The 24,549-nt window shown below is 44.0% G+C and overlaps 15 protein-coding genes across 15 annotated transcripts; 4 read left to right on the forward strand and 11 right to left on the reverse strand.

The window, feature by feature from the left end:
• Positions 1–1,008: 1,008 nt before the first annotated feature.
• SAMD00019534_085860 (hypothetical protein) lies at positions 1,009–2,658 on the reverse strand (the record flags this gene model as incomplete). The annotated part of the gene is made up of 1 exon (XM_012895943.1): positions 1,009–2,658. The coding sequence occupies one exon, from the start codon at positions 2,656–2,658 to the stop codon at positions 1,009–1,011; it is 1,650 nt and encodes a 549-aa protein (XP_012751397.1).
• Positions 2,659–3,668: 1,010 nt separating this feature from the next.
• Positions 3,669–5,106, reverse strand: SAMD00019534_085870 (hypothetical protein; the record flags this gene model as incomplete). Its single annotated transcript, XM_012895944.1, has 2 exons — positions 3,669–4,728; positions 4,805–5,106. 2 exons carry the CDS (start codon positions 5,104–5,106, stop codon positions 3,669–3,671), a joined length of 1,362 nt encoding a protein of 453 aa, XP_012751398.1.
• Positions 5,107–5,350: 244 nt separating this feature from the next.
• SAMD00019534_085880 (hypothetical protein) lies at positions 5,351–8,162 on the forward strand (the record flags this gene model as incomplete). The annotated part of the gene is made up of 4 exons (XM_012895945.1): positions 5,351–5,605; positions 5,674–5,940; positions 6,007–6,087; positions 6,186–8,162. The coding sequence occupies 4 exons, from the start codon at positions 5,351–5,353 to the stop codon at positions 8,160–8,162; spliced, it is 2,580 nt and encodes an 859-aa protein (XP_012751399.1).
• A 38-nt stretch (positions 8,163–8,200) lies between these two features.
• SAMD00019534_085890 (hypothetical protein) lies at positions 8,201–9,295 on the reverse strand (the record flags this gene model as incomplete). The annotated part of the gene is made up of 4 exons (XM_012895946.1): positions 8,201–8,352; positions 8,432–8,762; positions 8,835–8,964; positions 9,033–9,295. Coding segments are annotated over 4 exons (876 nt in total), but the record flags the coding sequence as incomplete, so codon positions are not given.
• Positions 9,296–9,402: 107 nt separating this feature from the next.
• SAMD00019534_085900 (hypothetical protein) lies at positions 9,403–10,724 on the reverse strand (the record flags this gene model as incomplete). Its single annotated transcript, XM_012895947.1, has 2 exons — positions 9,403–9,466; positions 9,538–10,724. The coding sequence occupies 2 exons, from the start codon at positions 10,722–10,724 to the stop codon at positions 9,403–9,405; spliced, it is 1,251 nt and encodes a 416-aa protein (XP_012751401.1).
• Positions 10,725–11,320: 596 nt separating this feature from the next.
• Positions 11,321–12,720, reverse strand: SAMD00019534_085910 (hypothetical protein; the record flags this gene model as incomplete). Its single annotated transcript, XM_012895948.1, has 2 exons — positions 11,321–11,380; positions 11,470–12,720. The coding sequence occupies 2 exons, from the start codon at positions 12,718–12,720 to the stop codon at positions 11,321–11,323; spliced, it is 1,311 nt and encodes a 436-aa protein (XP_012751402.1).
• A 419-nt stretch (positions 12,721–13,139) lies between these two features.
• Positions 13,140–13,724, reverse strand: SAMD00019534_085920 (hypothetical protein; the record flags this gene model as incomplete). The annotated part of the gene is made up of 1 exon (XM_012895949.1): positions 13,140–13,724. One exon carries the CDS (start codon positions 13,722–13,724, stop codon positions 13,140–13,142), a length of 585 nt encoding a protein of 194 aa, XP_012751403.1.
• Positions 13,725–14,039: 315 nt separating this feature from the next.
• On the reverse strand, positions 14,040–14,534 carry SAMD00019534_085930 (hypothetical protein; the record flags this gene model as incomplete). The annotated part of the gene is made up of 1 exon (XM_012895950.1): positions 14,040–14,534. The coding sequence occupies one exon, from the start codon at positions 14,532–14,534 to the stop codon at positions 14,040–14,042; it is 495 nt and encodes a 164-aa protein (XP_012751404.1).
• A 279-nt stretch (positions 14,535–14,813) lies between these two features.
• On the reverse strand, positions 14,814–15,617 carry SAMD00019534_085940 (hypothetical protein; the record flags this gene model as incomplete). The annotated part of the gene is made up of 1 exon (XM_012895951.1): positions 14,814–15,617. One exon carries the CDS (start codon positions 15,615–15,617, stop codon positions 14,814–14,816), a length of 804 nt encoding a protein of 267 aa, XP_012751405.1.
• Positions 15,618–15,695: 78 nt separating this feature from the next.
• On the reverse strand, positions 15,696–16,289 carry SAMD00019534_085950 (hypothetical protein; the record flags this gene model as incomplete). The annotated part of the gene is made up of 1 exon (XM_012895952.1): positions 15,696–16,289. The coding sequence occupies one exon, from the start codon at positions 16,287–16,289 to the stop codon at positions 15,696–15,698; it is 594 nt and encodes a 197-aa protein (XP_012751406.1).
• A 51-nt stretch (positions 16,290–16,340) lies between these two features.
• Positions 16,341–17,390, reverse strand: SAMD00019534_085960 (hypothetical protein; the record flags this gene model as incomplete). The annotated part of the gene is made up of 1 exon (XM_012895953.1): positions 16,341–17,390. One exon carries the CDS (start codon positions 17,388–17,390, stop codon positions 16,341–16,343), a length of 1,050 nt encoding a protein of 349 aa, XP_012751407.1.
• A 716-nt stretch (positions 17,391–18,106) lies between these two features.
• SAMD00019534_085970 (hypothetical protein) lies at positions 18,107–18,748 on the forward strand (the record flags this gene model as incomplete). The annotated part of the gene is made up of 1 exon (XM_012895954.1): positions 18,107–18,748. A coding segment is annotated over one exon (642 nt), but the record flags the coding sequence as incomplete, so codon positions are not given.
• Positions 18,749–19,007: 259 nt separating this feature from the next.
• SAMD00019534_085980 (hypothetical protein) lies at positions 19,008–20,926 on the reverse strand (the record flags this gene model as incomplete). Its single annotated transcript, XM_012895955.1, has 4 exons — positions 19,008–19,787; positions 19,893–20,007; positions 20,102–20,628; positions 20,726–20,926. Coding segments are annotated over 4 exons (1,623 nt in total), but the record flags the coding sequence as incomplete, so codon positions are not given.
• A 963-nt stretch (positions 20,927–21,889) lies between these two features.
• SAMD00019534_085990 (hypothetical protein) lies at positions 21,890–23,226 on the forward strand (the record flags this gene model as incomplete). The annotated part of the gene is made up of 3 exons (XM_012895956.1): positions 21,890–22,039; positions 22,143–22,838; positions 22,927–23,226. The coding sequence occupies 3 exons, from the start codon at positions 21,890–21,892 to the stop codon at positions 23,224–23,226; spliced, it is 1,146 nt and encodes a 381-aa protein (XP_012751410.1).
• Positions 23,227–23,872: 646 nt separating this feature from the next.
• SAMD00019534_086000 (hypothetical protein) lies at positions 23,873–24,283 on the forward strand (the record flags this gene model as incomplete). The annotated part of the gene is made up of 1 exon (XM_012895957.1): positions 23,873–24,283. A coding segment is annotated over one exon (411 nt), but the record flags the coding sequence as incomplete, so codon positions are not given.
• Between the last annotated feature and the right edge of the window lie 266 nt (positions 24,284–24,549).

Consider the following 24,549-nt stretch of genomic DNA (forward strand, 5'->3'; position numbering starts at 1 on the left):
ACAGGGGCGGCGACGTCGAGTGGTTGGGTGCGCCCTGCTGAGCGCCGCCGCCGCCCGATGGCGACGGTATGGACAATGAAGGTTTGCTGGATGATGGCGTCAGCGGCAGAGCATTTGCATTAACAGATCCTTGCTGTTCATTGTTTGCCGCCGTCGTGTCTCTTGCCACACCAGCATCGTTCACATCCGAGTAATTTGTCATTCAATCGTAATGTGATGAGTGTGCGTGCGTGTGCGTGCGTCTAACTTTCAAAATATAGATTGATTGTTTGTTTGATTGATGTTCTGTGTTGTTCTGTTTGTTGTTGGTTGTTTGATCCTGCTATCTCTCTATCTCTTTCTATCCTATCTGTTTAGTTGTCAAATGAATGAATGAGTATGAATGAGGTGATGGGGAGGTGAGGTGAGGTGAGGTGTGAGGTGAGACTGTTGAATGTACAATGATATATATTATATTAAATAAATAGATATATTGGTTTGATTTAGTTACAACAACAATAATGATAATAATGAATGAATGTTATATATGATATGTGTGTTTGTGTGTATATATGTATGTTTATAAGTATAAGTGTGGGTTTGGGTTAGAGTGATGAGCTTTCAAAGGTACGTTGGGAGCTCAAAACTGAGTTTAATTTCAAAAATAACTTTGTTTTGGTGGGCAAAACAACTTCGTCATGATACCAACAACTAATGTTTCCTTTAGGGGCTGTGAGGGTCTTTCACCAGTAAGTCAGTATTATGATTGACTTCAAGATCTGATCAGTCCAGAAGTGATCTGATTGATTGATTCCTTATTCTTATTCACTCACATCTGGACTGATTGGTGCTTAGTAAGTATTCACTTGGTCAATTAATTGATTGATTGGACAGCGAGACCAGCGATACTTAGGAGTTTGCAAACTAAGTATTTCCATTTACAACATGGACATGTTTATTGACTGATTGATTGATTGATTGATGTTGGAACAATCGTAGAATGAAATGATTGATTGAATGAATGAATGATTAGTTATCTCTCTCAAGCTCCAATGAACGATGTCCATTCTGTACGGTGTACTGGATGAAACGGTAGATCATGCTGGTGTCGGCGGCAATGCTAACAGATTCGTATCCAGTGCAACAGGCAACACAGGGAACATCATTGTCATGTTGCATGATTGGCGATGAGGAGATGGCCTGATGAGCACGACAGCACTCGGCAGTCAGCTCAGTGTGGTCGACAGGGGTGCCAGTGCACATCTTGCGCAGGTTCTGATAGTACTCTGCCTCTGGCTTCTCCTTTGATCCATCACATGCCCACTCGCTGAATGCGCCAACACCGGAACAGAGTGGCTCAACCTTGCGCAGCACATCAATCTGTCTCTGGTCAGTGTCAAGCATCTCCAGGACAAACTGCATGTTGGAACCATCATCTCTTGGTGGTGCGTTGGTGGCGGGATAGACGAGAGTGCAGTTCTCATTCATTGAGTATCTGTAGGTCTGGAAGTACCACGACACGGATCCAGCGAGGGCGTGGGCAAGGACCTTGCCACAGCAGATCGTGCTGCGGAATTGGGAACTGGAGAGCACCTGGAGCAGACGGTCGGCACCCCTGGTGAAGCGCTCAAGCTCATCGTGGCCGGCAACCAAACGGTACACATTGAGTGGCTCGTGCGAGGCGATATCATTGATCAGATCGACGGCATCGTGGAAGACCACACCAATCTTGCCAGCCAGGAAGATGTATGGGCGACACTTGGGACATGTCTGGCGGAAGGCCAGGTCCTCGGCATAGGGCATAACCATACCCTCATAATAACGGCATTGAAGGGCTTCCTTGAGGGGCACGTCACTGGCCACTGGAAGACGGCCGCCAATAGTGTTGGATGGCGATCTGATCTCATTCATCACACGACGCAGCATATTTGTGCTCGAGTTGAGGATTGAGTTGTGCTTGACAGTGTCACGCAGGATCATGTCGGCGGGCGTGCCTGTGGTCTCTGGTGTCAGCATGTTGGCCAGCAATCTCCTCAGACAGGCTCTGGCTGTAACACGTCCCTCGTCACCAATGGCACTCAGCTCGTCCCAGTAGGCGGCCATGGTCATGTGCTGGCAGATCCACCAGAGCATGTTGTAATCCGAATACTTATGCATACGGCCATAAACATCACATCTGGCAATATGGGAGGCCATGTCAATGTGGTCCTGCTCGGCATTCGATCCAGAGATGGTGCGTGCATCGATGATGGCCTGGCGGAAGGCTGGCGACAGCTCACGTCTCTTGATGAACCAAAAGCTGGTGTCCCTGACCTCTGGGGTCAGCTCCTTGCCATCGTCCTCAGACTTCTTGATCAGCTTGGGTGTGGCCTGGAGGGTGACACACATGCACATTGAGAACACGGCGTAGATGAAGTTGCACGAGGCTTCGGTGGTGGCGTTGGGCTTGATCGACTTGACCTGGGCAATATTCTTGATGACGGTCTTGTATACGGTGAGCCAGTTGGCAACACCCTCTCCATACTTCTTAAAGATGGGAGCGGTGTCCTTGGTTACCATTTCGGCGGCCACATCCCTTGTCAAGATATGCACCTTGTCATCTGAACCAATATATTCATTTGGTTTCATATCATGTGATGGGCTGATCTCACGACGTTCAAATGCAACAGGGTCCTTCATACCCGACAATTTGACTTGGTATTCAAACAAATCGGTTATATCTTCAGTGTTGGCTGGTATAGTAGGTCTCATCTTTTAAATACTAATTATATATATATATATTAAGTTATGTATTATGAGTTTGATTGATCAGTTGTCAAGTATGTATCTCTCTCTTTGTTTATCTATTTATTTGTGTTTGGACTTAAGATAATAAATGAATGGATGATTAGTCTCAGTCTATAATGCTTGCATCCTTGTCATCTGCCAATGAACGATTAAAGTGATGGCATCACCCCAACAAGCTACAAGTATACATGATATCATAATATATCTCACAGACACCTACCCTCCCCTCGCACCGACCTCAGTTCTCTCGAGTATCATTCACTCTAATCGTAAATAAGCAAGCAAGCAGGCAAACAAACAAACTCATCCTTCCCATCCTTTCACAATAATAACATCATTGAATGACTGTGAACAAGTGGTCATTCTACAAACGAAACATATCATAACCTAAATAAGTGAAGAGACGCACCCACAAACAACACAATGAATGACACAAGCAATGAAGGGTTACACCCCCCAAAACAATGTGACAGGTACCAAGATCTGCATCTACCCCCAAAACATATGTCAAGTTTTCAGATTGGCCACACACGCTGTTTCCTCATAAATACCTTTGCAAGCAGCACTTTGAGTATTGTTGTTGAGTCGAATGAGTTATGTTGCGTTGCGGCACACAGCTCGACATCCGAGTAGACGCATCTTCAACTGTTGCCGCTGTTCCTCTTTTGTATCCATTAGCTACGCTGGCTACATACTACCACCCAACAACAACAACATATTAAAGGCAATGAATGTCAACATCAAGATATCTAGCGAGTACTCGTTATCCATCGATTGATGATTGAACCATGGCTTCATTTATTATTATAATTAACTTGTACTTACAAGTAACATGTCAATGTGCTCATGGCAACAAACAAGGGAACCAGAACAAAAGATTGAATGAATGAATGACAGTTTTATTAATACTTCTTCTTCTTGATTACCTTCTTCTCGGTGACTTTTCTCTTTTTGAGTTGCCCTGAGCCGGATTGTTCAGAGTCGTCTAGACCTCGCTTCTCCTTCTCACTCATTCCTGCCTCTTTGATCTCCATAAGTGCAATGCGCACAGCATCATTTACACGCTCCAACAGTACTAGTACGGTGTCCTCCTCGGTGGGGAACTCCTCCAACTTCTTATCCAGACAATATTCAATTCGCTGGTAGATCTCCACATCGTATTGCGTTACAATGGTGATGGCGCGACCAGTCTTTCCGGCTCTGGCCGTACGTCCGACACGATGGATGTACTCTTTGGAGTTGAGTGGCACGTCATAGTTGATGACCAGGTCCACTGAGGGGATGTCCAGACCACGCGCAGCAACATCAGTGGCCACGAGGATGGCTTTGTCACCAGCCTTGAACTTGTTGAGTGAGGCCAGACGCTTGGACTGGTCCATCTGGCCATTGATGGGGATGGCGCCAAAGCCAAGGTTGCGCAGCATGATTGCCAGCTTGGTCGATGTGGCGCATGTCGATGTGAAGATGATCACACTGTTGCCAGCGAGCTCATTGAGAATGTACGCCAGGTAGCAGTCCTTGTGCTTGTGTGGAATGAACAGATACTGCTGCATCAGTGTGTCGTTGGTCGTGTACTTTGTGGCGACCGACACCTTGACCGGGTTGGTGAGAGATGCTCTCTGCAGCTTGACGACCTTCTTGGTCATCGTGGCCGAGAACAGGTATGTATTGCGCTCTCTTGGTATCACCTTGAGGATGGTGTTGATCTCCTCCTCAAAGTCCATGCTCAACAGACGATCGGCTTCGTCCAGCACCAAGTACTTGAGTGACTTCAAGTTGAATCCCTTTGTATTCTCCAGATGAAACACGACACGACCAGGTGTACCAACAATGATATGAGGCTTCCTAGCCAATGCCATACTCTGTGCCATATTATCAAAACCTCCAACCAACACTGCGCACTTCACTCCAATGATTGCTCCAATAGCTTCGAATTGCTCACTAATCTGGAATGCCAACTCTCTTGAGATATCGCGCATATTAGTACTCATTCAATCACATTCAATCATTCAATCACATTCAATCAAACATAACATACCTTGTTGGAGCGAGCACTAGTGCATATAATGGTTGTGGAGCTTGGAGTAGGGATTGAAGGATGGGGATGGCAAAGGCAGCGGTCTTACCTGAACCAGTCTGTGCCAGACCAACAATATCTCTACCTTTGATAGCATATGGTATAGACTCTTTCTGTATCTCTGTTGGATGTTTGAATCCCAACTTATCACAAGCTTCAACAATCTGTGGATGAACACCTAATGCTGTGAAAGTAGTCTTCTCAGATACTTCATCAGGTGATACTACTACCTCTGTTGTTGTTGATGATGATGACTTTGACATTGTATATGTTTATATTTATGTATATGTATTTGTTTGTTTAGATGTGATTGAAAACAACAAACAATTTAAAGTTGTTGTGTTTGTGTCGACTCTCTTCGTGTTTTTGAATTAAATTTGATTAATTTTGGAGAATTGAACAAAGACGACGAACCAACCGAGTCCCCCTTCATTCACCCTCATTATCACAATCACTCAAACATATTTGATTGATATAATATATAATATATAAGAGTCATTATTAGTTATGACAGATACTAAAGGTACTCAACAACCACATAAGGGTGGCAAGGGTGGAAAGGGTGGCAACAAACATACCAACAACAAAGAAGGAGCTGCTGTAACAGCTAAAGGGGGAGCTGGAGGCGACAAAGCCAAGAAGGCAACATGGCAAAAGACCAAAGAGATGAAGAAACAAACAAAGAAAGATATACGTCAACAGTTTATGGATAAACTCAAGGCCATCGAAGAGAGGATTGAGAATGAGAAGCCTCCAAAAGGTGTAAGTATCATTGTTTGAAATGAATGAGTGAATGAGGAAGGTACTGACAATCAAACAATCAATAATAGACCAATCCATTGGCTAATGATAATAGTAAAGCAACGACAACAGATAAGAAGACAAAAGAGAATGTTGAACATAAGATAAACTATACAGCTGCAAGAATGTTCAGTGAGTTGCCTATTTCAGACGAGACCATTGGAGCATTGGAGGAGGCGAAATACAAGAGAATGACTGAGATCCAGAGAGCTTCTATCCCCCATGCCCTCTGTGGCAGGGACATCCTAGGTGCTGCCAAGACTGGTTCTGGCAAGACACTTGCATTCATCGTTCCCGTAAGTTGAAGAGTTAGCGAGTGAGAGATTGAGTGATGGATGGCAACTGACACTGATTGTTCATAGATGTTGGAAGTACTCTGGAGAGCTAACTGGACTGAGAATGATGGTGTTGGAGCAATCATCTTGTCTCCAACTAGAGAGTTGGTAGGTATACTTACATCATGGAGCCATTCCCATAATCAATCAATCAAACAATCGTACTTACTCAATCACTCAATCATTCAATCATTGGATTTTGCTAGGCAATACAAATCTTTGAAGTACTAAGAGTGGCTGGCAAGAGACATGGATTCTCAGCTGGATTGATCATTGGTGGAAAGGATGTGGAGGGTGAGAGAAAGAGGATAAATATGATGAATATTCTCATTGCGACACCAGGTAGACTTTTACAGCATATGGACCAGACCGATGGTTTCCAATGCCATGGCGTAAAGATGTTGATCTTGGATGAGGCCGACAGAATCCTCGATCTTGGTTTCACCAAGACTCTCAACGCCATTATCTCCAATCTGCCCAAGAGTCGCCAGACCCTTCTCTTCTCAGCAACACAGACTAAGTCGATCAAAGACCTGGCGCGTCTCTCACTCAACGAGCCAGAGTACATCTCTGTCTACGACAAGGATCAGATATCTACGCCCAACAAGCTCGTCCAGACAGTGTGTGTGGCGCCATTGGACAAGAAGCTGGACCTGTTGTTCTCATTCATCAAGACACATTTGACCCAAAAGACCATCGTCTTTTTGTCGACATGCAAACAGGTGCGCTTCGTCTATGAGATGTTCCGTCTGATGAACCCTGGCTGTCGTCTCTATCAACTGCATGGCAAGATGAAGCAGTGGACCCGTCTGGAGGTGTTCCAGGACTTTTCTAATCAGCGCGAGGGCACAATGTTTGCCACGGACATTGCCGCACGTGGCCTTGACTTCCCTGAGGTCGACTGGGTCGTGCAGCTCGACTGTCCCGATGACATCCAGACCTACATCCATCGTGTGGGTCGCACAGCCCGCTACCACGCCAACGGCAAATCATTCATTGTGTTGCTTCCTTCCGAGAGGGATGGCTTCACAGCGCTGATGGACAAACAGGGCATGAAGTACGACATCATGGACGCCAACCCCAACCAACTGGTGACGATACACAGCCAGCTGGCGAGTTTCTTGTCCGAGAAGAGCGAGCACAAATACCTGGCGCAAAAGGCGTTCGTGTCTTACCTAAAGTCGATGCATCGCCAAGAGAACAAGGGCGTGTTCAACATTGAGGATCTGGACCTGACGGCCTACTCCAAGTCCATGGGTCTGCCCGGTGCGCCCAAGGTGCAGTTTGGCAAGACGCTCAAGGTCGACAAGAACCAGCCATACGCCATGACCGAGTTGAAGAAGAAGGAGTATGAGAAGAAGTTGAAGTTGGAGCGTGGTGAGGCTGTGGCAGAGGACGAAGAAGACGAGGAGGACAAGAAGATGAAGAAGAAGTTGGCCGATGATGACGACTCGGACGAGGAGGTAACAAACGCACAAAAGCCACTCACCAAGCTGGAGAAGTTGTTCAAGCGCAAGAACACAGATGTGTTCTCAGAGACGTATGACAGGTTCCGTGACAAGGATGCCAAGGAGAAGGCACAGGACGACGACATGTTCGTGCTGAAGCGAAAGGATCACGAGCTGAAAGAGGACGACTATACCACGACACAGATCTCAAGAAAGAAGGAGAAGAGGATCAAGAAGAAGCTAGCTCTGAACGACCCGTCAGAGATGGTTCTACAAGAGTCAAAGATCGTGCCAAAGAGGGGCGACGACCTGCCCACCGACTACCTGGCACAGTCGAGACTCAAGATGGCCGAGGCAGATGTTGAGGACAAGGAGGTGCACAGAGAGAAGCTCAAGCTCAGGCGTTTGGCCAAGGAGGCTGCCGAGCGTGAGAGAGAGTTGCAAAAGAAGGGTGGAGCTGGAGACAAGAATGTGGCATACTTTGTGCCACCATCAGACGAGGAAGAGAATGGCGATGATGACGATGGGGAGGAACAAGATGATCAAGATTATGACAATGACGACGACAACGACGAATACAACGATCAAGAGGATGAGGATTATGAGGAGGAGGAGGAAGAGTTCGTCGCCACCACAGCCAACAACAAGAAGAGAAAGAATGTTCAACAACAGAGCATTGAGGAACAGGAGAGCCTTGCACTGAAGCTACTCGCAAAGAAGAAGAGAAGTAATTAAATCCACACTCCAAACTGATGATGATCATTATACTACAATTCCAAACTGTATTTCTTTGTTGACGGATCGATTGGACGCTTAACCTTTGCTGTCAACTGCTCGACAAACTCCTTCATGATCGGACCAAACTGCATAATGTTCACAGGCTTCTTGGCCTGGTAAAAGGTATTGAACTGTATGAATGCTTTGACTGTTCGTGAGGTGGAAGGGAGTCCTTGTCAGTATGTGTTGCATTGATGATTGATTGATTGATTGGTTGTGTCCATTACCATAGAGCTCGTGAAACTGTTGAACAGTTGGACCAGAGTAGAGGAAGTGTTGCTTTAGGTGGCACTGCTCATTCATGAGCAGGTTGACTAGGACAGATGTTAGATTGATACCAGTGATGGCAAAGGGATATTTGCAACGAGTGTTGGCGTCTAGTAGTGTTGCCTGCGCAGCATCGATGTGATGAGTGGCAAAGTATAACAGATTGTCCAGTCCCAATATACCCATTCCTCTAAAGTCTGTAGCAGGGTCTTTGCCTTGGAAGCCAATCTCTCCCCATTCGCTCGTGTGTCTAGCTGTTCGTCTAACATCAGGCTTCAATGATTCCCATAGCTAGTGTATTCGAGGGTGTGTAAGTGATCAAGATCAAGTGTTGTCCTACATGCTTGTTGTGCTACAACATACCTCATCCAACTTGGCCTCATGGGCAAGTTTATCATGTGTATATGCTTCGTCTCTTAGCAAAGCTATCTGTACTTTAAGTGTCTGCAACTGACTCAGTGGTTCCAAAGCAGCGACAAGGTTTGGCAGTATACTGTTGAGTTGATTGATTGAGTGAGTCAGTTGATGAACGCATGAATGAAGGGAATGGAGTATACATACGTTGACTCGAATGCAATGAGTTCTTGATTAATTTGCTTATCCTCTACGATCATTAGAGCTACTTGCTCAGCATCGAACTCTCCTTTTAATGCAGTTCTGACTCTGTCCAACTTTGAAGAGTTCATAATACTGAGCTCAATCATCTCACGTCTTTGCTGTCCACTTATATCATAGGTATGACAATATCTTTCAATCTCTCCAATACCTGTTATCAAGTGTACAATGAACTTGTACAACTTCCATAAGAACATAGGGTAGTACATTGTTTTATTATATTATATTATTATGTGTATATATATGTATGTATGAATGTAATAAGACTACTAAAGTTTGTCATTCTGCAAATGAACTCTCATTCTCAAACTTGGAGTCAACACCACACGTCAACTTTGCCAGCTTGCACTTCGAATCGTCGTTGGGTCCACCTGGCCCAACTACAATGAATCAGTTTAATATAGTTGATTTCCAATCAATCAATCAATCACGGATCAAACATGTTCCATACATTGCACGGTCACCAACATGATCATTGTCATTGAGCAATGACCATTTGTTATCTTGAATAGAGTATTGATGGTTCTTGCCAACGCCACCGAGATAGATGAGGCTGCCATGTGATCCATCATAGATCAATCCGTGTAGTTGGACAAAGATTGGACTCATTGTGAGTTGGACCTCTGTCTTGGTGGACAGTGTGAATCGAATGAACTTCTCACTGGACAATATATATACATTGTCATTGCCATCGAAGCAGCTTGCGATTGTTGTGATGGTTGTGGGAGTGGATCTGAGCACCTGGGTGGTTAGCGTCTGGATGTCAAACGAGAATATCACCGCACCATAGATGACATAGACCATGCCCTTGTGGAAGAATGTGTTGGCCATCATCACTGGTGTGGACAGCTTTCCAACATGTTCAAATTGTTGAGTGTCGATGTTGAAGCGATCTACACGATCATACACCGCGTTGATCTTGATGTTGCCCATGTCCGTGTCGACGCCACCCACGAGGTAGATGTAGCGGTCACCATCGAAACACACAGAGATAAAGACACCTCCACAGACACCAGCAATCTCAGCACGGTACAGTTTCTTCTCGGCCAATGAGTAGCGAGTGTATACGTTGGGCTCGACCACGCTTCCAAAGGTGTAGAAGTTGCCGCGCACATACACAGAGGTCAGGTAGGATTGTCTGGCTGGTCTCTCTGGCATGTCCTTGATCTGTGTCCACTTGAGTGTCTCGCGGGAGAATGATGAGAATCCATCACGTCCAATGGTCAGGAAGTCATACTTGGCGTCAGATACGAGTTCAAAGCATGATTCGATCTGCCTCTTGATGTCCTTGAGTTTTCCTTCATCAATATTGACTCGGCATGATGGCGGAAGGAGTGATGATTCATCCAATTCATAGGGCATCAGCTTCATGTGTTTGGTGTGATGAATGATCATTGATAGCAGCTCATCATCGTTCTGGCTGACACCTGGACGAGGACTTAGGACACTCTTGGTGAACTCATCGATTGATGTGCATGATGAGATTGATTGTATCAATTGTGTTATGGCTTCAGGATCGTTGTCATTGTTGTTGTTGGAGTTGGCAAGGTCGACTGATGTCAACTCAACATTGTTGATATGATTGATGTCCTTGATCTCATTGATGATGTCATTTATCGTTGATTGAATGTGTGACATTTGTTGATTGATCGGTGTCTTTACTCGATGTTCCTGAGCCATGATCACCTTGATCAATTGTTCAAAGTGTGAGGTAACCTCGGCATGTGTCTCTTTCAATGATTGATATGTCTTTGAACATTGTTGAAGTGTTGTCCAAAGATGATTCAATCTTGATGTGCACCATAATGATTCGGTATCGATCTCTTTGATACTCTGTTTAATATTGACAACGTGATCAATCTTATGACCAGTGTGTCCCTTCACTGAACAAACAGAACATAACAACAGATTACAATCGAAGCATATCATCTCAGACTTCATCATGTTGTGTGTCTCACACATCTTTGCTATTTCATTATTGTCCATTACTTCTTCTTTCTCTTACTATGTATGTATAACTATTATTATTACAATGATTGAATGAATGAATGAATGAAAGATGTAAAGTATTAATATACCTTCGATGTGACCAATGACTGGACAACGGGGAATATCTCCAAGATTTCAATTTGCCACCTGTCGACCTGTCCACAGGATCGGTGACTCGACATATGGTGATCACGGAAATGTCTTCAAGATCTTTAGATTGACTCCAACCCGAGTCACGACTTTTTTCAACTAATCAAACAAACTACAAGTGCGTCTCGATTAACAGCATCGTCATTGTCATCCATCTCGTTGTTATTTATTTGTTTAGTTGATTGTTGTGAAAGATGGACGACCAAAAGTGAAAATGATTGTTTGATCAGCAAATCAAACATACTTCAAACGATTGGTGTTTGGCTCTTTCATCATTGTCATTGATCAGTGTCCACTTGTTATCACTAATTGAGTATTGATGGTTCTTGCCTGTGCCGCCAAAGTAGATGATGCTGTCATGAGACTTAACATAGACAATGTTTCTTCCACTTTCAATACCTTCAAACAATGGTAGTTGGACTGATTGCTTGGTGGACAGTGAGAATCGTGAGAACGACAGGTTGTTCATCATGTAGATGTTGTCCACTCCATCGAAGCAATTCATGTTGTGCCTCAAGGGGGTATACTTGAGGATCTCCTTGGTCTCGCCGCTGTCAACATTGAATGTGTACACACCAAAGGGATACACAACATGTATCAGGTTGTTGTGGAAGAATGTGTCAGCGATCATCGGTTTAAACGTCAGATTTCCAATATGATCGAATTGTCCAGTGTCAATGTTGAAGCGATCAACACGATCAAACCGGGCTTTCTCTTTTCTGGTAATTGGGTCAACCTCAATGCCGCCAACAATGTAGATATAGTGGTCGCCATCGTAGCAGGTCGGGAGGCACGAACCTGCAAATCCATCGGGCATGTCCATGTGATATAACTTTCTCTCTGCCAGTGAGAATCGAGAATAAACATTGGGATTGCCAAGTCCTCCGAATGAATAGATGTTACCTCGAACATACTTGAGGGACAGATAGGTAGTATTGATAGGTCTGTCAAGTATCGGAGTGATTCGTGTCCATTTGTGTGTCTCTAGTGAGAATGATGAGAACCCTGATGAATTGTTGCCCATTGCTATGATCTGGCCATCAAGTTCATGTTCATCAATCAGTTCAAAGCATGATTCAATCTGCTTCTTGATGCCATTGAGCACTTTAACATCAGCGAGGACACGTAATTTCTTTGGCTCCTTATCATATGGTTCGATCTTCATGTGTTTAGAGTGTCGACTGATCATTGACAACAGCTCATGATCATTTGGTGACTCTTGGTCGTTGTGATCTTGGTTGACAGCACCAAGTAAACTCTTGGTGAACTCATCGATTGATGTGCATGACGTGATTGATTCAATGAATTTTGTGATGTCCTCTGATGAATCATCGTCATTGTCATTGCTATTGTTGTCTGATGTCAACTCGATGTTGCTATTGTTATTGATTATATGATTGACCTGTTTGATCTCATTGATGATCTTATTGATTGTTGATTTAGCGTGTGAGATCTGTTGATTGATCGGTATCTTTGCTCGATGTTCTTGAGCCATGATCACCTTGATCAATTGTTCAAAGTGCGAGGTTAGTGTATTATGTGTCTCTTGCAATGATCGATATGTTGTTGAATAACCTTGAAGTGTTGTCCAAAGATGATTCAATCTTGATGTGCACCATAACGATTCGGTATCCATCTCTTTGATACTCTGTTTGATATTGACAATATGATCAATCTTGTGACCATCATGTCCGTTCCCTGTGCTTGAACAAACAGAGCATAACAACTGATCACAATCGAAACATATTGTATCAGTCTTTATCTGATGAGTCTCACAATATCTTGATGTCTGGTCGTCATTATTGTCCATCTTAATATTTGTTTATTTATATGTATGATTGATTGTTGAATGAGTGGACAACATGTTTGTTTCATTTTGGATACCAAGTATTATTCCAAAGTGAAGTGAATCCATCAATCACGAACCAAACATCCTCCATCGATAACACTTTCTCTGTCAATCTCAGCATTGTGAGTTGTCCATTCGTTATCACTTATTGAGTATTGATGGCTCTTGGATCTGTTGCCAAAGGAAAAGATGAGGCCACGATGTCCATCATAAAAGATCACTTGATTTTTGTTGGGCTTTGGACCCATTGACAGCTGGACCGATTGCTTGGTGGACAGTGTGAATCGTGTGAACGTGTCTTTGGACATTATGTAGATGTTGTCAGCGCCATCGAAACAACTGCAAATGGGCACTAGAGTGTCGAACTTTAAGAACTCCAGTGTCTCGCGGCTGAGAACATTGAATGTGTGCAGACCTTCAGCACCCACAACATAGATCAGGTTGTTGTGGAAGAATATCTCTGTTGAAGTCACGATCGCCAGAGCTCCAACATGATCGAATTGTTGAGTGTCAATGTTGAAGCGGTCCACTCGTTCAATGATCGATCTCTGGTTGGTTTCACCATCAATCAAAAATCCGCCAACAAGGTAGATGTGGCGGTCGCCATCGTATGCCGTCGGGATGTACGTTCCTGCGAACCCAACAGGCATGTCCGTGTGATGTAGCTTCTTGTCTTCCAATGAGAATCGAGAATACACATTGGATGCTCCAATTCCTCCGAATGAATAGATGCTGCCACGGGCATAGACAGCGCCAATATAGGAAGTTCGGAGCTCTCTGTCGACTGTCGGATGGATTCGCGTCCACCTGAGTGTCTCTGGTGAGAATGATGACACATCGAAAATACCCATTGATATGAACTGGCCATCAAACTCGTGTCCTTGTTTGGAGATCAGTCTAAAGCATGAGTCGATCTGCCACCTGATACCCTTCAACACGTTATCATCCGTGATGATACGCAATCTCTATGGCAACTCATCATACGGTGTCATCTTCATATGATTGGAGTGATGACTGATCATGGACAACAGCTCATGATCATACTGTTGAGAATTGTTGTCGTCGTTGATGACACCTCCACTCCCATAACGTGAGCCAAGTACACTCTTGGTGAACTCATCGATCGATGTGCATGATGTGATTGTTTGAATCAATTGTGTGATGTCTTCAGTTGCTCCATTGTCATTGTTGTTGTCTGATGTCATCTCAATGTTGCTGACGTGGTGGTTATTGATGCGGTTGATCTGTTTGATCTCATCGATAATGTCATTGATTGTTGATTGAACGTGTGATATTTGTTGATTGATCGGTGTCTTTACTCGGTGTTCTTGAGCCATGATCACCTTGATCAATTGTTCAAAGTGTGAGGTGATCTCTACATTTGTCTCTTGCAATGATTGATATGTGTTGAGCATTGTTGAAGTGTTGTCCAAAGATGATTCAATCTTGATGTGCACCATAACGACTTGTTATCCATCTCCTTGATACTCTGTTTGATGTTGACAATATGATCAATCTTGTGACCACTATGATCTTTAACCAAACAAACGGGACATAATAACAGATTGCAATCGTAACATATCATCTCAATCTTCATATTATGAGTGTCACAACTCCTTGATGCCTCATCCTCTCCATTACTATCGTCCATCTCTACCTCTTCTTCTATCACTCTAAGTTGTATTTGTTTGAAAAATGAACAACTACTTTCATTTATTGTGGCGCACTTGAACATGACGTCAATCGCGAATCAAACATATTCCCTGGTTTAAATGATATGCACTGTCATTATCATTGAGTAGCAATGTCCATGTGTCATCTTGAATGGAGTATAGATGGTTCTCGCCTTCGCCAAAAAAGTAGAAGATCCGTGAACCCGCTGCATCATACACCAACGACATCAAATCCTCATGTATTGGACAGACCTGAAGTGAAACTTGGCGTTTGGTGGACAGTGTGTATCGTGTGAACATCAGTTTGGTCTTGATGTAGATGTTGTCAATGCCATCGAAACAACAGAGGGAATTGTGATCATCGTTTTCGGTGGAGGTGATCTTGGTGACCTCACGGTATGTTCTAGCCTGGGAATTATATGATTTTATCTCCAATCCATTCACAATATAGAGCAGGTTGTTGTGGAAGAACGTTGTGTATCGTGTGAACATCATATTGGTCTTGATGTAGACATTGTCAATGCCATCGAAACAACTGAAGGCTAGGCTGACGTCCTCGGAGGTGCTGACCTTGAGGAATTCCTTGGTGTTGACATCCAGTGATGATATGTCCGAATCATTCACGATATAGAGCAGGTTCTTGTGGAAGAACGAGTTGGAGAACTTCCTACGGCCAAAGGTAAGCTCTTGCGCAACATGCTCGAACCGCTCGGAGTCTAAATTGAAGCGATCCACGCGATCAAAGCATAGGGTGTACTTGTTTTCTACATCCAAGCCGATTCCACCAACGAGGTAGATGTAGCTGTCACCATCGTGGCACACAGAGATATAGTGTCCACCGTTGACGCCGACAATATCCGATTGATACATCTTCTTCTCACCCAATGAGTAGCGAGTGTATCCGTTCGGGATTTGGAGTCCTCCGAATGAATAGATGCTACCTCGCGCTTAGACAGTGGCTTGATAGGTATTCCTTGGTGGCTTCTCCGATATGCCCTCGATTGGTGTCCACTTGAGGGTCCTCAGTGAGAATGATGAGATGCCAACCATACCCACTGCGATGATGTGGCCATAATAAGTGTGTTCTAGATCCTCATCGTAGACGCAAAAGCTTGTCTCAAGTTGCTTCTTGATACGATTCAGCTGGTCAACATCAACGCTAATATGAAATGAATCCAGGCCATCATAAGGTGCCTTCATTTGTTTGGAATGGCGACTGAGCATTGACAACAACTCAAAATCATTGATCGATGGATTATTGTCAATGGTGTCATTGTTGTTGTTGTTGTTGTTGTCTTTGTCGCTAGAAACACTCAGAACATTCTTGGTGAACTCAGCGATCGATGAGCATGATGAGATTGATTGAATCAATTGTGTGATGTCCTCTGTTGAACCATTATCATTGCCATTGTTATTGTTGTTGTTGTTGTTGTTGTTGTTATAAGGTACCAACTCGATATTGTTGTTGATGGTATGATTGATTCGATTAATGTCCTTGATCTCATTGATGATGTCATTGATTGTCGATTGAATGTGTGACATCTGTTGATTGTTCCAAAATGTGCACACGATCAATCAATCATCGCGAATCAATCAAACATACATTAATCGTGTCTCGGAATTGTCATTATCATTGAGCAATGTCCATGTGTCATCTTGAATGGAGTATCGATAGTTCTTGCCTTTGCCACCAAAGTGGATGAGGCCACCTGTATCATCACTCACGAACGCACCCAGCGCCTCATGTATTGGACACACCTTCAATGGTATTCTGCGATTGGTGGATATGGAGTTTAGTGTGAGCAGCAGACTGGTCTTGATGTAGACACTGTCAATGCCGTCGAAACAACAGATGGCTTGGTTGGGGTCTTCGTCGGGAGAGACCTTGAGGACCTCTCCGGTCTCGACATTGTACGTTGATATCTCCGATCCATTGACAATGTAGAGCAAGTCCTTGTGGAAGAACGTGTAGGAGTACATACCAGTGAAAAACTGATCGACATGCTCAAACTGCGCGGTGTCGATGTTGAAGCGATCCACGCACACAAAGTATATCTTGGGAGTAACATCTTCGCCCTTGGGAATGTCGACTCCGCCAGTGAGGTAGATGTAGCTGTCACCATCGTGGCACACAGAGATAAAGACCCCTCCGTTGGCTCCAACGATGTCTGATTGGTACACCTTCTTCTCGGCCAATGAGTATCGCGTGTACACGTTCGGATCATCCAATCCTCCAAATGAATAGATGTCCGTGCCTCGAACCACGACCGATGATTGATAGGTATTGTACGGTAGCTTCTCGACTGTGTCCACGATTGGTGTCCATTCGAGTGTCTCCAGTGAAAATGATGAGATGCCATCGTAACCCATTGCAATGAATAGGCCATCATAATCATGTCCTGAATCTTCATTGATGAGGATAAAGCTTGATTCGATCAGCTTCTTGACGCGACTCAGCTGGTCAAAATCAACGTTTACTTGACTTGCTGGTGGCTCACGACCGTACGGTACCATCCTCGTGTGTTTGGCATGGCGACTGATCATTGACAACAGCTCATGATCATTGATTTGTATCTCATTGTTGTCATTGTTGTTGTTGTCTTGGGTGACATCACCAAGTACACTCTTGGTGAACTCATCCATCGATGTGCATGACTTGATTGTTTGAATCAATTGTGCGATGTCCTCTGTTGATCCATTGTCATTATTGTCTGTTGTTAACTCGAAGACTTTGTGATTGTTGATATGATTGATCTGTTTGATCTCATTGATGATGTCATTGATCGTTGATTGAATGTGTGATATTTGTTGATTGATCGGTGTCTTTACTCGATGTTCTTGAGCCATGATCACCTTGATCAATTGTTCAAAGTTTGAGGTTATCTCTGAATGTGTCTCTTGCAATGATTGATATCTCTTTGAGCATCGCTTAAGTGTCTTCCAAAGATGATTCAATCTTGATGTGCACCATAGTGACTTGGTATCCATCTCTTTGATACTCTGTTTGATGTTGACAATATGATCAATCCTATGACCACTATGTTCTTTAACCAAACAAACAGGACATGACAACAGACTACAATCGAAGCATATCATCTCAATCTTCAACTTATGAATATCACAACTCCTTGATACCTCATCCTCAACACCACCGACATTATTATTGTCTATCTCTATCTCCATCTCTATCTCTATCTCTATCTCTGTGCCATTGACTTTATCTTTGTGCTTTGAGAGTCGAACGATCTTTGCATCACTTTCCCAAGTCCGACAACACTTTGAAAGTTGAATGATTGTTTCAAATTACCTAATTACACAACTACAGATACAGGTACAGATACATACTTATACACACATAGACATACAACATAATGTCAACTACAACAACTCCATCATTCAACATTGTCGTCATGATCAGTGGCAATGGCACCAACTTACAAGCGATAATAGACGCCGTTCAATCGGGCGGCCTGCCCAATGTCACCATCAGCGCAGTCGTCTCGAACAAGTCCGATGCATTCGGTCTGAAGCGTGCAGAGAAGGCCGGCATCGCCACCAAGGTGTTCTCATTGGTCACATATCAGAAGGGCGGTCCCGATCGCACACGTGAGACATACGGCGTCGAGCTGGCCAAGATCATCCGCTCGTACACGCCCAAGATGATAGTGCTGGCCGGCTGGATGCTGATCCTGCCGGCGAGCTTCCTCAACGAGTTCGCAACCAACGAGCCACTCATCGACATTATCAATCTGCATCCCGCGCTGCCCGGCCAGTTCGCGGGCGCACATGCTATCGAGCGCGCATTCCAAGCCTATCAAAAGGGCGAGATCAAACATACAGGACTGATGGTGCACAAGGTCATCGAGGAGGTCGACGCTGGCGAGGTCATCATGACGGCCGAAGTACCCATCAACGCAGACGATACATTGGACATGCTGGAGGATCGCATGCACAAGACCGAGCACGTGACCCTGGTCGCCGCCATTAAAAAGGTGTCGTCGTAACTGGCCGAGTGATCGGTCGGGCGAAAGGCAACAGTATCAATGATGCATACATAGATAGATAGAAAGAAAGATAGAGGTGTGTTCGCGCGATCCTTTTATTATTATAGTAGACGGCAACAACAAACAAGCAGTGTCATGCTGTTGCTGTAGGTGTGACTGGGGTATATGTTGTGGCAAAGGTGGAGGTTGTGGACTGAGTCCTAATCTTGCGTAGTAGTAGGGGGCCTGATCAACTGTTTGAACATATGTTGAGTTACTCTGGGCCACCTCCCTCTGGGACGGATGAGCCTCTCATGCCCTTTCCAGCCTTGATGATCTCGTCGACCAACAGGAGCTGACCGGCGATGATGGGCGCCGATCTGTAGATCTGTCGCAGGACAGAGTATTGGTCCCAGACACCCTCGGCAGCTGGGTCCATTGGCTCACCAGTGACGATGTCAAGACCAACGGCCGTCTGGCCCTTGGCGTGCTCCTCCTGCAGCTTGATGATGGTGTCCATTGGGTCAAAGCCAGAGTTCTCGGCCAGAGTCTTGGGCACGACGAGCAGGGCGGTGGCAAAGGCTTGCACACCGAGCTTGGTCTTGCCGCTGATGGTGTCCTTGTATTTCATGAGGTCGTCGTGGGCGGCGATCTGGAAGGCGCCACCACCTGGCACGACGCACTTGTCCTCGATGGTGTTCTTGACGGCGCGCAGACCGTCGCGCAGGGCGTCCTTGATCTGCTCGATCAGATGCTTGGTTGGGCCCTTGATCAGGATGGTGCACGAGAACGGGTTCTTGACGCCCTCGACAAACGTGTATTTCTCCTCGCCAATCGTGTGTTCGTACACCAACTCGGCGTGTCCCAAGCAGTCTGGTGAGAGCTCGTCCAGCGAGTTCATGGCGATACCACCACAGGCCAATGTCAAACGCTCCATATTTCTTCTCTTGGCGCGACGAAGACCAATAATGTTTGCCTTGGCCAACATATCCAAACAGATTGGATCGATTCCCTTCTGGTTAATAACTACAAAGTTCTTATCTGGTGTATCGCAAACCTAATGATTGATTGTTGATTGATTGATTGATTGTGATCGATGTAAGTATGATATTGGTCTTGGTCCAATCACTGGCTCAATCATTTAGTCGCAGGTTCCACTTACGTGATTCTTCAACTCGATAATCTGTCTACATCTCTCCTCAACCAACTTGTGCTCTCCATCAATCATTCTTGATCTCTGCTCGTGATCCTTATATAAGAAATTGGAGTTCACCTCGCTGTTGTGATTGATCGTTTGATTGATTTGGCCGACATGTTAGCAAATGTATGATCATCTTAGTCGATTGATCAATCACAATGAATGATACTTACGTTTTCTCAAACTCTAATGAAACATTGCATGTGAGGATGAAACAGTTGGTCAACCTCTTGGGCATGTCTGGATGACGTGCACCGTGGTCGAGGACAAGACCCTTGACGAGGTGGGACTCGCCATCTGTGCGGTGCTGCATGGTCATAGTCTCAACCATGTAGAGATCGAGTGGCTCGCCTGGCTTGTGGATTAGCAAGAGCGAGTCGACGACGTTCTCTGTCAACTGATCGGCGATAGTCTGTGGCAGCTTGGTGCGAAGAGCTGTGCGGGCAATGTTGACGAGCAACTCGCGGTCCAATGTATCGCGGGTCACCTTGAACTCCTCCAAGAACTGGAGACATCTGTCTCTGGCCAGCTCGAAGCCCTCTGAGAGGACACGAGGATGAACATTCTCTGACAAGAATCGCTCGCTCTGTTTCAACATCTCTCCAATCGTAATAATATTTGAAGTCGTACCATCACCAGTGATATCATCCTGTGCAGTAGCTGTTCTCGCGATCAAAGATGCGGTTGGGTGTTGGATTTGCTATTGTTGTCGTGGTCGTGATCGTGTCAATCATCCATGTTCTTGAGTCTGCTTGTCTGTCTGTCTGTTTGTCGATTGATTGAATGAATGTGCTTACCATCTCGTGCAACAATACACTGCCATCCTTGGTCAATTTGATATCACCTGCACCAGAGACCAACATCTTGATGGTACCCTTTGGACCCAGGTTTGACTTGAGCACAGCCTGGAGACCCTTGGCAGCACTGATATTGAGCAGCAATGACTGACCTCTCTTGGCATCAGCAGCTGAGCCAGCTTGTTTGATCATAGACAACATGTTTGATTATATTTGATTCAACTTTGATTGATATAAAATATAAATATAAACCTAATATATGTTGTTCTTGTTGATTAATATTAGATGATGTTGTTGTTGAGCGAAGGGAGTGAGACAGGCAAGCTAGCTTCATGACCCAGACCATGAACACTCCCTCCTCACCTCAATGATTTTTTTGATTTTCAAAATCATTTACGCAAGTGTGTAAAAGTTTACATAACAAACGATCAGTCAGTCGTCTATTCGTCAATGAGCTCATTCGACATTGATTGAATCAGTGAGTGAGCGTAATAGAATGAATGAATGAATGAATGAATGAATGAATGATCTGTATTCAATTGATTGAGAATTAGGTCTACTCAAATATGATTGACGAGTCAAATTTGATTCAAGCTTGGTCTTTTGAATGATTGAGAGAGTATTTATATATCTTATGATGATTGCTGCACCTTGTAGTAGTTATTAATTAAAGTTTAGTTATTTATCATCTTTGATGGTAAATGATGACCAGGGATGGATTTATATATATATATATACACAACTTGATTTGTCAAGTCTTTGTTCCCATGAATCTGTGCGATCATTGAATTAATGGTTTGTTTGTGTGTTTGAATAAAAGTGAGTAGTTGACACAACTACTCTAGTGTTACGTTTCCAAACATTCGACGCACTCGACAAACACATAAACTACACACAAACACACACACTACCTCTCTCTTCTCTCTCTTATTCACTGCTCAAACGTTTATTTGACAGTTCGTTATCTAATCTATCTATCTGTATATATATATTTACAAACAAATACAATTGGTTCAAACATTCAATAACTCAAACAAATATTTTATTATTGTAAACATATAGATTAGGTCATTCTTGTCAGATGATCGAACGATCAACAACAACATTCTAGTACAAATACAATAGTTCAAAGTAGTAATATAGATATAGATATATACATATACAATGGAGGATCCATTGTTAGATAGCAAGCTACCTGACCTGTATGACTATCTGGGCATTCCAAACGATGCCTCAGACGAGCAGATCAAGAAGGCATACAGGCAGTTGGCAAAGAAGTATCATCCAGACAAGCCAAATGGTTCACATCAAAAGGTGAGTTAGTGAGTGAGAGACAGAATGATTGGACAATCCCAGCTCATACATGTACCTCCCCATCACTCAATCAACCGATCAATCAATCAATCAATCAATGAAGTTTCAAGAATTGAATGCAGTATACGAGATATTGTCAGATCCTCATAAGAGAGCGACTTATGATCACTTCAAGCGCACCGGAGTCAAGCTGCCGACTATGGCCAACCCAGACGATCCCATGGCAGCCGTGTTTCTGATAGGCGCATCAATTGGAACATTATACGCCTTTATTGCACTGTCGGTCAGCATCATTTTTGGCATCCCGCTCACCATTGCGTTCTTCCCCGGCATGGCAATGTTTGCCACGCCCTCTGTTTGCAAACCAGACGCACGTACGTTTGCCTTCACGGTGGGTGGTGCGTTTGGAATGGTCGCCATGCCCCTCTACTTTGTGGGCATTGCCGCCAGCGTTGGCAAGAAACTGATCGAAGCGCCATACAACTATTTGAACGGCGTCAGCGGGCGCACCACAGACAAGACTCCCGGCGCGGCACAGCCCACCGTGTTGGTGTTGGATGAGAATGACTTTGAGTTCATCTCCAAGCAGAAGGCAGAGTACGAGAAGATCGACGAGATTGAGCGCAACTGGACCTTCCTGTCGAGTGACTCCTCCGATCCCAACTGTCTCACACAGCTCATCAAACGATCGATCGACAACATCACCGAGATGCTCGGTGTCATTTTCAGACATTACAAAGATCGGCATCCATCACTCGAGGCCAGTCTCATACTCAAGAAGATTGAAGAGACAGAAGGTGTAAGCTACACTTGTCTCAACACGAGAATGAGCGAGTTCATTAACATCCTAACACAACATCATCATCATCAAATAATATATAATATAGATATTTAAGGACATTGATGCACTCACTGGACTGGAACAATCACCACCAAATGTGGAGCTGGATCAATCAAACAACATGTATCCTGTGTTGGACAATCAAAAACAACAACAGGGTGCATCAACAGAGTTCAAATTGCAATCAAGTAGATTGGAGAGATCACTTAGCATGTGTAGACAATATATCGAGAACAACAAAGTGATTGATCACAAGAGCCAGATACGACTACTGTCACTCGTCAAGAATATTGAGATCTTTCTGGAAGAGTATATATTCAACAGTTTTGAATATTATCAGATATAAGATATACATATACAAGCACATCAATCAAATCAATCAAGACACCACCAACAACAGCTACTTGCTGGAGCAAGCGACACACTTTCAAGATCATTCCAAATCTATTCCATTCCATCAACCTCCACCTTACTGTACATACACAACAACAACAACAACTTATACTCGCGAGTCATGACCGATATTCATTGTAACAATATATATTTATATGTTCCCCATTTTCACACTCATCCGTCACTGCACACTCACTTGTTCTCAGGTTTCCAAGCGGGTTACATCATCAATTAGTTTGTGGGCCGGCCAACAACCTTAATTCGGGTGTTGTGTGGGTCAGAGTGTGTGTTAGTCTTTCACTCAATTTCACTCCTCCCCTTTTGCACTTTGATACATATACCAAGTCATGACCTCCACCTGCCAACCATCTAAATTGGTCTATTGTTACAAAGTGTGGGTCACACCAATATTTGCAGGGTTGGGTAAGAATTGATTGATTCTAATAACAACTTGTGTTAGTAAGTAAGGAATGTAGACTTCAAGCGAGGCACCTTAATAATGTTGAGTGAGTCTTGAAGATCCTCATTCATTCATTCATTCACTAACCTCAACAACAACAACTACAACATATAATATATATTTATCATACAACATAACTATGGTATTGATTAAAATTAAATGCATTAAGGACCATAATAAGTCCCATGGATTCGAAGGATTCAGACTGTCCTATCCTAATGGATTGAATGCTGTGGTGATGCCACCAACAGAGTTTATAGAGACAATCAATCGTATCAATAGAGAGTGTTGTTCAAGAAAGTTCCGCTATCAATACTTTACTCTATTATTCTTTTTAATAGCAATACCATTGATTGTCATTGGATTCTTTCAACTATTACCATTCTTATATATAATTGGATTCTCATTGATCGTTGTACTCATTATATCATCAGTGGTCACTCAATCCTACTATCGAAGAATGATCATCAGGCGACTACATCATGTGTTGGCCGAGGTCAATGCTCCACTTCAACCCCGTGGCATCCACTTCCATCTTAGAGACAATGGAAAGAGAAAGAGATACAATCCAATGGGACTATATGTATGTATTCATTCATTTAATCAATCAAACATTGACACTAACAAAGGATCGATCATTCAAACATATTAGTTGGAAATGGAATATCAAGATGTCGTCACTTATGTTTATCAAGTACCTCCACCAACTGCTGTACCTTATCCTCCTGGACAACAACCACCTGTATATTATCAACCATACATGCCAACGACGCCACCACCCCAACAACATCCAGGCTTTGTCTATCCTCCACCAAC

Source organism: Acytostelium subglobosum (assembly GCF_000787575.1).
Source record: "Acytostelium subglobosum LB1 DNA, scaffold: scaffold19, whole genome shotgun sequence".
Classification (NCBI taxonomy): Eukaryota; Evosea; class Eumycetozoa; order Acytosteliales; family Acytosteliaceae; genus Acytostelium; species Acytostelium subglobosum.